The following is a 12500-nucleotide window of genomic DNA, read 5'->3' on the forward strand; positions in this document are numbered from 1 at the left end:
AAACGACTCCAGGGTGTCTAATGAAGTACTGTCACCTCATAGACACATACAGTAGACTCCAGGGTGTCTAATGAAGTGCTGTCACCTCATAGACACATACAGTAGACTCCAGGGTGTCTAATGAAGTACTGTCACCTCATAGACACATACAGTAGACTCCAGGGTGTCTAATGAAGTGCTGTCACCTCATAGACACATACAGTAGACTCCAGGGTGTCTAATGAAGTACTGTCACCTCATAGACACATACAGTAGACTCCAGGGTGTCTAATGAAGTACTGTCACCTCATAGACACATACAGTAGACTCCAGGGTGTCTAATGAAGTACTGTCACCTCATAGACACATACAGTAGACTCCAGGGTGTCTAATGGAGTACTGTCACCTCATAGACACATACAGTAGACTCCAGGGTGTCTAATGAAGTACTGTCACCTCATAGACACATACAGTAGACTCCAGGGTGTCTAATGAAGTACTGTCACCTCATAGACACATGAAAACGACTCCAGGGTGTCTAATGAAGTACTGTCACCTCATAGACACATACAGTAGACTCCAGGGTGTCTAATGAAGTACTGTCACCTCATAGACACATACAGTAGACTCCAGGGTGTCTAATGAAGTACTGTCACCTCATAGACACATACAGTAGACTCCAGGGTGTCTAATGAAGTACTGTCACCTCATAGACACATACAGTAGACTCCAGGGTGTCTAATGAAGTACTGTCACCTCATAGACACATACAGTAGACTCCAGGGTGTCTAATGAAGTACTGTCACCTCATAGACACATGAAAACGACTCCAGGGTATCTAATGAAGTACTGTCACCTCATAGACACATGAAAACGACTCCAGGGTGTCTAATGAAGTACTGTCACCTCATAGACACATACAGTAGACTCCAGGGTGTCTAATGAAGTGCTGTCACCTCATAGACACATACAGTAGACTCCAGGGTGTCTAATGAAGTACTGTCACCTCATAGACACATACAGTAGACTCCAGGGTGTCTAATGAAGTGCTGTCACCTCATAGACACATACAGTAGACTCCAGGGTGTCTAATGAAGTACTGTCACCTCATAGACACATACAGTAGACTCCAGGGTGTCTAATGGAGTACTGTCACCTCATAGACACATACAGTAGACTCCAGGGTGTCTAATGAAGTACTGTCACCTCATAGACACATACAGTAGACTCCAGGGTGTCTAATGAAGTACTTTCACCTCATAGACACATGAAAACGACTCCAGGGTGTCTAATGAAGTACTGTCACCTCATAGACACATACAGTAGACTCCAGGGTGTCTAATGAAGTACTGTCACCTCATAGACACATACAGTAGACTCCAGGGTGTCTAATGAAGTACTGCCACCTCATAGACACATACAGTAGACTCCAGGGTGTCTAATGAAGTACTGTCACCTCATAGACACGTACAGTAGACTCCAGGGTGTCTAATGAAGTACTGTCACCTCATAGACACATACAGTAGACTCCAGTGTGTCTAATGAAGTACTGTCACCTCATAGACACATACAGTAGACTCCAGGGTGTCTAATGAAGTACTGTCACCTCATAGACACATACAGTAGACTCCAGGGTGTCTAATGAAGTACGGTCACCTCATAGACACATACAGTAGACTCCAGGGTGTCTAATGAAGTACTGTCACCTCATAGACACATGAAAACGACTCCAGGGTGTCTAATGAAGTACTGTCACCTCATAGACACATACAGTAGACTCCAGGGTGTCTAATGAAGTACTGTCACCTCATAGACACATACAGTAGACTCCAGGGTGTCTAATGAAGTACTGTCACCTCATAGACACATACAGTAGACTCCAGGGTGTCTAATGAAGTACTGTCACCTCATAGACACATACAGTAGACTCCAGGGTGTCTAATGAAGTACTGTCACCTCATAGACACATACAGTAGACTCCAGGGTGTCTAATGAAGTACTGTCACCTCATAGACACATACAGTAGACTCCAGGGTGTCTAATGAAGTGCTGTCACCTCATAGACACATGAAAACGACTCCAGGGTGTCTAATGAAGTACTGTCACCTCATACACACATGAAAAACTGGAAGAATTGTGGCACTCCATCTTTAAGTAAAACATGTGAGTACTTTCCATCAAAGGAAATGTGTGGGAAGCAGGGTTAACGGGGTTCAGGGCCTGCACTGACTATTAGCCCATTTAGGCGTGAAACAATGTCTAAAATACCTATGTTTCTATATCAGTGGTGCTCAATATTTCATGTCAAAGACCCCCAAAATGATATGTAATTGTAATGTATGTATGTATTGTATGTAATGATATGTAATTGGCCACCGACCCCCATCTGAAAAATACGTTATTCCAGGAACCGCTCATGAAGCAAAGAGTTGAGTTAAAAACGCTCGCTCTGAAAGAATATATATACATTTAAGATCTACAAGCTCGTAGCACTCGTAGCACTCGGTGCCGTGCTACGAGCTTGTAGATCTGCTATTTTTCAATAGCTAAAGCTATAACATAATGCTTCAAACACCAAAAGGGGTTCGTTTCCGCCCAGAGTGCGTTAACCCATTCTGACCGGGCACCCATTTTGGTGTCAGCATCATGTTATGCTTTAGCTATTGAAAAATAGCAGATCTACAAGCTCATAGCCACTGAGCTTGTAGGTCTGCTATTTTTGAAAAATCGAAGAACGACTGACATTTTTTTAGAATCTGATCTCAGGTCAGAATGGGTTAATTAATCAGACCAGTGTGTGTCTGGCGGAAACCTCGTATGAATCTGATCTCAGGTCAGAATGGGTTTAATCAGACCAGTGTGTCCCCCAGTGGAAAACCTCGTATGAATCTGATCTCAGGTCAGAATGGGTTAATCAGACCAGTGTGTGTCCCAGTGGAAAACCTCGTATGAATCTGATCTCAGGTCAGAATGGGTTAATTAATCAGACCAGTGTGTGTCCATGTGGAAAACCTCGTATGAATCTGATCACAGGTCAGAGTGCGTTAAACGTGTCTGTTGCATCATACCTGAGTGCCTTCTTGCGTTCCTTCTCCTCCGCCTTCTCCTTCTGGGCCGCGGTCAGATACTCTGCCTCGGCCAAGTTATCCACGGCTATGGCAAGGAACACATTGAGCAGGATGACTGAACAGTTAAGGAACACATTGAGCAGGATGACTGATGAACAGTTAAGGAACACATTGAGCAGGATGACTGATGAACAGTTAAGGAACACATTGAGCAGGATGACTGATGAACAGTTAAGGAACACATTGAGCAGGATGACTGATGGACAGTTAAGGAACACATTGAGCAGGATGACTGATGAACAGTTAAGGAACACATTGAGCAGGATGACTGATGGACAGTTAAGGAACACATTGAGCAGGATGACTGATGAACAGTTAAGGAACACATTGAGCAGGATGACTGATGGACAGTTAAGGAACACATTGAGCAGGATGACTGATGAACAGCTAAGGAACACATTGAGCAGGATGACTGATGAACAGTTAAAGGAACACATTGAACAGGATGACTGATGAACAGTTAAGGAACACATTGAGCAGGATGACTGATGAACAGTTAAAGGAACACATTGAGCAGGATGACTGATGGACAGTTAAAGAACACATTGAGCAGGATGACTGATGAACAGTTAAGGAACACATTGAGCAGGATGACTGATGAACAGTTAAGGAACACATTGAGCAGGATGACTGATGAACAGTTAAGGAACACATTGAACAGGATGACTGATGAACAGTTAAGGAACACATTGAGCAGGATGACTGATGAACAGTTAAGGAACACATTGAGCAGGATGACTGATGAACAGTTAAGGAACACATTGAGCAGGATGACTGATGGACAGTTAAGGAACACATTGAGCAGGATGACTGATGGACAGTTAAAGGAACACATTGAGCAGGATGACTGATGAACAGTTAAAGAACACATTGAGCAGGATGACTGATGAACAGTTAAAGGAACACATTGAGCAGGATGACTGATGAACAGTTAAAGGAACACATTGAGCAGGATGACTGATGAACAGTTAAGGAACACATTGAGCAGGATGACTGATGAACAGTTAAGGAACACATTGAGCAGGATGACTGAACAGTTAAGGAACACATTGAGCAGGATGACTGATGGACAGTTAAGGAACACATTGAGCAGGATGACTGATGAACAGTTAAGGAACACATTGAGCAGGATGACTGATGAACAGTTAAGGAACACATTGAGCAGGATGACTGATGAACAGTTAAGGAACACATTGAGCAGGATGACTGATGAACAGTTAAGGAACACATTGAGCAGGATGACTGATGAACAGTTAAAGGAACACATTGAGCAGGATGACTGATGGACAGTTAAGGAACACATTGAGCAGGATGACTGATGAACAGTTAAAGGAACACATTGAGCAGGATGACTGATGAACAGTTAAAGGAACACATTGAGCAGGATGACTGATGAACAGTTAAGGAACACATTGAGCAGGATGACTGATGAACAGTTAAAGAACACATTGAGCAGGATGACTGATGAACAGTTAAGGAACACATTGAGCAGGATGACTGATGAACAGTTAAGGAACACATTGAGCAGGATGACTGATGAACAGTTAAGGAACACATTGAGCAGGATAACTGATGAACAGTTAAGGAACACATTGAGCAGGATGACTGATGAACAGTTAAGGAACACATTGAGCAGGATGACTGATGAACAGTTAAAGGAACACATTGAGCAGGATGACTGATGGACAGTTAAGGAACACATTGAGCAGGATGACTGATGAACAGTTAAGGAACACATTGAGCAGGATGACTGATGAACAGTTAAGGAACACATTGAGCAGGATGACTGATGAACAGTTAAGGAACACATTGAGCAGGATGACTGATGAACAGTTAAGGAACACATTGAGCAGGATGACTGATGGACAGTTAAGGAACACATTGAGCAGGATGACTGATGAACAGTTAAAGGAACACATTGAGCAGGATGACTGATGAACAGTTAAGGAACACATTGAGCAGGATGACTGATGGACAGTTAAGGAACACATTGAGCAGGATGACTGATGAACAGTTAAGGAACACATTGAGCAGGATGACTGAACAGTTAAGGAACACATTGAGCAGGATGACTGATGGACAGTTAAGGAACACATTGAGCAGGATGACTGATGAACAGTTAAGGAACACATTGAGCAGGATGACTGAACAGTTAAGGAACACATTGAGCAGGATGACTGATGAACAGTTAAAGAACACATTGAGCAGGATGACTGATGAACAGTTAAAGTGGAACAACTGATAAACAGTGGCCTTGTGGTTAGAGTGTCCGCCCTGAAACTCAGCATCAAAGGGATGTATTGGGGGGGGTCAAATCTACGAATCAAATGATTCCCGAGCGCGGCACGGCTGCAGCTCAGCGCTCCTTGGCTGCAGCTCAGCGCTCCTTGGCTGCAGCTCAGCGCTCCTTGGCTGCGGCTCAGCGCTCCTTGGCTGCGGCTCAGCGCTCCTTGGCTGCAGCTCAGCGCTCCTTGGCTGCAGCTCAGCACTCCTTGGCTGCAGCTCAGCGCTCCTTGGCTGCAGCTCAGCGCTCCTTGGCTGCAGCTCAGCGCTCCTTGGCTGCAGCTCAGCGCTCCAAGAGAGATGGGTCAAATGCGGAGACGCGTGTGACAAATCGTATGACTTTTGACTTTGAGTAGGATGACTTTATGCTATTAAAGTTTTACAACTTATATTATTAAATATTTACAATCTATGTAAAGCACTTTTTCTAAAAGCTCTACATAAATGCACCATTTACCATTCAGTAGGGCGACGATGTATAGTTAATGTTGGCCAACTAAAAAAAAGAAAAAGAAAAGAAAAACATTGAACAATATAACTAAACGCACTCTGAAAATTGACAGGAAAAACTAAACTAAATTAAAAAAGAGAGAGAGAGAGAAACAAAAATGAAAAATGGCAACAAATGAAAAGCACAGATAGTAGTATTAATATAACACAGTGGGCTGTTGGAAGGATACAGTTTACTACACAGATAGTAGTATTAGTATATATATATATATATATATATATATATATATAGTAGTATTAGTATAAGAACAGTGGGTTGTTGGAAGGATACAGTTTCCACACACAAAGGCGATGATGAAATAGATGCTGACCAGGATGCCCGGCATGCTGGGTCCTCCGTGAGCCATGATGCCGTCATACATGACTATGTTCCAGTCCTCCCCTGTCAGGATCTGACACACGCGCACACACACGCACGCACACGCACACGCACACACACACGCACACACACGCACGCACGCACATGGCACACACGCACGCACATTCAGACACAGGTACAGGTACAGGGTTTGTCCGCAGAGATGGCAGTATACAGTCTTCCTATACGTATTTCTATAGTGCCAGAGCAGTGGATTTGCGCGGAGAGGAGAGGAGCGTACCTGGAAGACACTGATGAGGGCCTGGGGGAAGCTGTCAAAGGTGCTGCGAGGTTTGAGCTTGTCGGGGAAGTTGAACTTGCCTCCAAACACCTGCAATGCACGTCCCGCAGAAAGCAGGTGACCATGAACACATGCATGCACATATTACAGTAGTCTGTCGGTATGTATACATATACATGTATACATGTATACATGTATATGTAGGCCTATACATGTATGTGTATATGTGCAGGTGTATACAGTACATATCACACCTGCATGCCCAGCAGCGAGAAGATGACGATGAACAGGAAAAGCAGCAGCAGCAGGCAGGCGATGGAACGCTGAGCGTTGAGCAACGACGCCACCAGGTTACTGAGAGACGTCCAGTATCTATAACATATACATATATATATATGTGACCAAATTTGACTGGGAGACTGCCATTGGATCTTTTTGAATTTTTGTTTTTTCATTTCATATCAAAGCAGGGAATCATAGCTTCAAATTGACATATTGGTTGTTCAGTTTGACCCACCAGTTTTGGAGATATGGCTTATAGAGTAATGTCTTGCAGAAAACAGCGAGTTGAGAAAACAGGCTTGAAAGGTTCACTTCTGTGGTCTCTAACATTACACCTAGCTTTTTTTAAGCATTTATTTCATATTTACATGTCAATTTCAGCTTTGACACTTATTTCAGACATGCTCTAGTATGTGAAGAGTCTGCCTGTGCAATTAACTCATTAAAAAAAAAAAAAAAAAAAAAGGGTTTTCTCCTCTGGTTAAAAGCTGGAATGTGCGCGATGGCAGTCTCTCAGTCAAATCTGGTCACATATATATATATCCACCACGTTACTGAGAGACGTCCAGTATCTATAACATATACATATATATATATATATATATCCACCAGGTTACTGAGAGACGTCCAGTATCTATAACATATATATATATACTGAGAGTATCTATCTGTCCAGATGCCTTTCCAGGCGAGTCTCTCTCACGTGACTGAACTTCTCACCCTATCTGGAGACGCCAGCCACTCGTGGGAGAAAACTCATTTCGGTCGCTTGTAGTCATCATGACCCATTTATATATAGGATAAATGTTCGCGACTGTACAGACGAAACGGAATTAAGCGCGGAGGAGGCGTCACATGCGCTTTATCGCTTACACCAGGGGTACTCAACTGGCGGACCGCGGTCCACGACCGGACCGCGGACCACGACCGGACCGCGGACCACCTCTCTGCGGACCCTAGGCAAAAAAATCAGGTCAGGTCAGGTCAGGCCAGCAAAAAAAAATAAGCTCAGGCCAGGCCAGCCACAGTCAATTTCAATTCAATTCAGGCAGTGTTGCTGCAGCACAACTACATTGTGTGTCTTATGTTAATGGAGGGAAGAAGTTAATAATATAAATAACATCAGATGGTACATTTCTCATGTGAAATTGCTGCAAAGGCCCCCAAAATGTCCCCCAAGGGCCCCCAAAATTCTGGCGCGCACTATGCGCGCACGCAGTGTGATTTGGATTTGGATTTGTTCCACTCCGGGCCTGCACTCTGCACCCCATTATTGGTTGGTTGGAAGCTTGGCTTGACCATACTAAACGGGCTCCGATGGACGCCGCGCATGGGACCGGACCTCGGTCTTATTCAAAAAGATATTTGTGGACCTTCATCATTTCTAGTTGAGGACCCCTGGCTTACACTCATGATCAGAGCGTCCGTGCTCCTCCATGACGTGTATGTACTGTATGTACTTACTGTATGTACTGTATCACGGGAGCATTTGAAATGTCCACGGCGAGACAGACTGTACTTACTTGGTGACTCTGAGCAGCCGTAGCAGACAGACTGTACTTACTTGGTGACTTTGAGCAGCCGTAGCAGACAGACTGTACTTACTTGGTGACTTTGAGCAGCCGTAGCAGACAGACTGTACTTGGTGACTCTGAGCAGACGTAGCAGACAGACTGTACTTGGTGACTCTGAGCAGCCGTAGCAGACAGACTGTACTTACTTGGTGACTCTGAGCAGCCGTAGCAGACAGACTGTACTCACTTGGTGACTCTGAGCAGCCGTAGCAGACAGACTGTACTTACTTGGTGACTCTGAGCAGCCGTAGCAGACAGACTGTACTTACTTGGTGACTCTGAGCAGCCGTAGCAGACAGACTGTACTCACTTGGTGACTCTGAGCAGCCGTAGCAGACAGACTGTACTTACTTGGTGACTTTAAGCAGACGTAGCAGACAGACTGTATACTCACTTGGTGACTCTGAGCAGACGTAGCAGACAGACTGTACTTGGTGACTTTAAGCAGCCGTAGCAGACAGACTGTACTTGGTGACTCTGAGCAGACGTAGCAGACAGACTGTACTTGGTGACTCTGAGCAGACGTAGCAGACAGACTGTACTTGGTGACTCTGAGCAGCCGTAGCAGACAGACTGTACTTGGTGACTTTAAGCAGACGTAGCAGACAGACTGTACTCACTTGGTGACTCTGAGCAGACGTAGCAGACAGACTGTACTCACTTGGTGACTCTGAGCAGCCGTAGCAGACAGACTGTACTCACTTGGTGACTCTGAGCAGCCGTAGCAGACAGACTGTACTCACTTGGTGACTCTGAGCAGCCGTAGCAGACAGACTGTACTCACTTGGTGACTCTGAGCAGCCGTAGCAGACAGACTGTACTTGGTGACTCTGAGCAGCCGTAGCAGACAGACTGTACTTGGTGACTCTGAGCAGCCGTAGCAGACAGACTGTACTTGGTGACTCTGAGCAGCCGTAGCAGACAGACTGTACTTGGTGACTTTGAGCAGCCGTAGCAGACAGACTGTACTTGGTGACTCTGAGCAGCCGTAGCAGACAGACTGTACTCACTTGGTGACTTTGAGCAGCCGTAGCAGACAGACTGTACTTGGTGACTCTGAGCAGCCGTAGCAGACAGACTGTACTTGGTGACTCTGAGCAGCCGTAGCAGACAGACTGTACTTGGTGACTTTGAGCAGCCGTAGCAGACAGACTGTACTTGGTGACTCTGAGCAGCCGTAGCAGACAGACTGTACTTGGTGACTTTGAGCAGCCGTAGCAGACAGACTGTACTTGGTGACTCTGAGCAGCCGTAGCAGACAGACTGTACTTGGTGACTCTGAGCAGACGTAGCAGACAGACTGTACTTGGTGACTTTAAGCAGCCGTAGCAGACAGACTGTACTTGGTGACTCTGAGCAGACGTAGCAGACAGACTGTACTTGGTGACTCTGAGCAGACGTAGCAGACAGACTGTACTTGGTGACTCTGAGCAGCCGTAGCAGACAGACTGTACTTGGTGACTTTAAGCAGACGTAGCAGACAGACTGTACTCACTTGGTGACTCTGAGCAGACGTAGCAGACAGACTGTACTCACTTGGTGACTCTGAGCAGCCGTAGCAGACAGACTGTACTCACTTGGTGACTCTGAGCAGCCGTAGCAGACAGACTGTACTCACTTGGTGACTCTGAGCAGCCGTAGCAGACAGACTGTACTCACTTGGTGACTCTGAGCAGCCGTAGCAGACAGACTGTACTTGGTGACTCTGAGCAGCCGTAGCAGACAGACTGTACTTGGTGACTCTGAGCAGCCGTAGCAGACAGACTGTACTTGGTGACTCTGAGCAGCCGTAGCAGACAGACTGTACTTGGTGACTTTGAGCAGCCGTAGCAGACAGACTGTACTTGGTGACTCTGAGCAGCCGTAGCAGACAGACTGTACTCACTTGGTGACTTTGAGCAGCCGTAGCAGACAGACTGTACTTGGTGACTCTGAGCAGCCGTAGCAGACAGACTGTACTTGGTGACTCTGAGCAGCCGTAGCAGACAGACTGTACTTGGTGACTTTGAGCAGCCGTAGCAGACAGACTGTACTTGGTGACTCTGAGCAGCCGTAGCAGACAGACTGTACTTGGTGACTTTGAGCAGCCGTAGCAGACAGACTGTACTTGGTGACTCTGAGCAGCCGTAGCAGACAGACTGTACTTGGTGACTTTGAGCAGCCGTAGCAGACAGACTGTATACTCACTTGGTGACTTTGAGCAGCCGTAGCAGGCGGATGCAGCGCAGCACGGAGATGCCCATGACGGACATGAGGTCCGTGTGCACCAGGATGAGCTCCAGGACGCCGGTGGTCACCACGAAGCAGTCGAAGCGGTTGAACAGAGACATGAAGTAGGAGGGCAGGCCCAGCGCGTACATCTTCATGAACATCTCAACGGCAAACATGGTGAGCAGCACCTCGTTGGTGTTGTCTGCATGGGGGGGGGGGGGGGGGGGGGGATCAGGGGGGCAGTCAGACAGATATTTTGTGAAGCCACTAAGGAAATCGTAGTTCATATAATGGGCTGTTGTGGCGCTGTCTGTCATTGGGCCCAAAAAACCCCATAGCCCCATAGAAGTCCATGTATTTGGGCCCAACTTCACCTAGACTGTATTACCTTAATAAACATGGTCATGAATACCTTCTGCTTCCAGTCACTAGTTTAAAGTCTCATTTCTAATGTCATAATATTCTTTTTGGAAAATTATGGTCCCATTTATTAAAAGAATGACCATAAAGTTGCGTATGTTCTGAGGGGCGTGGCTACCGTTACAGTCTATGATCGGGATTCCCCTCCCACTCGAGTCAAAATAAAAACCAACGGAGAAGAAGGGGGGAGGTCCCGCCTCGTTGTCTGGGCCAGCCAATGGCCAGCTGGGCCCAAACAGAGCCAGCCAATGGGCCAGCTGGGCCCAAACGGATCTAGAAAGATGGCGACTTACAGTGCAGGAATAACAGGCGTCCATGTTAGACCCGGGGAACGCTTTGTCCATATTTTTTACAGTCTATGGGTGGGATGGAGGGGGTCAAACGCACGAGAGTTCATTTGGTTCCGTTTGTATACACTCTCACGCATGAACGCATGAACATTGAGCAATTCACAATAAGCTTTTGAACACATAAACAACAAATGCACAGGGTTCGATCTGACCTTGCCAGTTATAGGCCCCATGTAGACCGCATGCTGTCAAATCTGATTCAAATCTGATTCATTTCTCAAATCTGCAACTGATGGGTGGTGTTCGGCGCCTACCTTGCCAGTTGGTGAGGGCCTGGGGCTGATGGGTGGTGTTCGGTGCTTACCCTGCCAGGTGGAGAGGGCCTCTGACTGATGGGTGGTGTTCGGTGCCTACCTTGCCAGTTGGTGAGAGCCTGGGACTGATGGGTGGTGTTCGGTGCCTACCTTGCCAGTTGGTGAGGGCCTGGGGCTGATGGGTGGTGTTCAGTGCTTACCCTGCCAGGTGGAGAGGGCCTGGGACTGATGGGTGGTGTTCGGTGCTTACCCTGCCAGTTGGTGAGGGCCTGGGGCTGATGGGTGGTGTTCAGTGCTTACCCTGCCAGTTGGTGAGGGCCTGGGGCTGATGGGTGGTGTTCGGTGCTTACCCTGCCAGGTGGAGAGGGCCTCTGACTGCTGGTGGTGTTCGGTGCTTACCCTGCCAGGTGGAGAGGGCCTGGGGCTGATGGGTGGTGTTCGGTGCTTACCTTGCCAGTTGGTGAGGGCCTGGGACTGCTGGTGGTGTTCGGTGGAGATGGCCAGTGTGTTGAGGAACACCAGCAGGATGACCCACCAGTAGAACATGGTGGACTTGACGTACACACAACACTTACGCCTGCAGAAGCGGTTCCACTTACGAGCCCTTTTACTGCGAAGGAGAGGAATGAGTTTTGACCGAGGAATTAAAGGTATATTCAGTGATTTCACTCAAAAAACCCTAGGTTTCGTTTTTGGCTGGGACCTAAGCCTTTCGTCCAATCAGGATAGAGAGTCAAAAACGAAACCTAAGGTTTTTTGACCCCCAGGGTTTAACTGGGGACAGGGAGGAACTCCTTATATGGTCAGCACACTCTATAGTAGGGAGGATTATCACAACAAAACAAAAAAATAAGTGATATTTGAATTAAGTGAAATCACTGAATATACCTAACTGTATCGTACATGTAGT

The 12500-nt window shown here is 46.6% G+C and overlaps 1 protein-coding gene across 1 annotated transcript in view; it reads right to left on the reverse strand.

Moving 5' to 3' along the window:
- LOC310863088 (dihydropyridine-sensitive L-type skeletal muscle calcium channel subunit alpha-1-like) overlaps nucleotides 1-12500 on the reverse strand; it is a gene marked incomplete at both ends in the record, with an annotated part of 123879 nt that overhangs the window by 84649 nt on the left and 26730 nt on the right. Inside the window, 6 exons of the mRNA XM_083771211.1 lie at nucleotides 3048-3162; nucleotides 6172-6292; nucleotides 6500-6589; nucleotides 6754-6871; nucleotides 10543-10768; nucleotides 12040-12200. Of these exons, the coding sequence (XP_083627337.1) occupies nucleotides 3048-3162; nucleotides 6172-6292; nucleotides 6500-6589; nucleotides 6754-6871; nucleotides 10543-10768; nucleotides 12040-12200 (831 nt within the window). The remainder of the gene's footprint in view (nucleotides 1-3047; nucleotides 3163-6171; nucleotides 6293-6499; nucleotides 6590-6753; nucleotides 6872-10542; nucleotides 10769-12039; nucleotides 12201-12500) is intronic.

Source organism: Protomyctophum parallelum, assembly GCF_964188405.1.
Source record: "Protomyctophum parallelum genome assembly, chromosome: 8".
Taxonomy (NCBI): domain Eukaryota; kingdom Metazoa; phylum Chordata; class Actinopteri; order Myctophiformes; family Myctophidae; genus Protomyctophum; species Protomyctophum parallelum.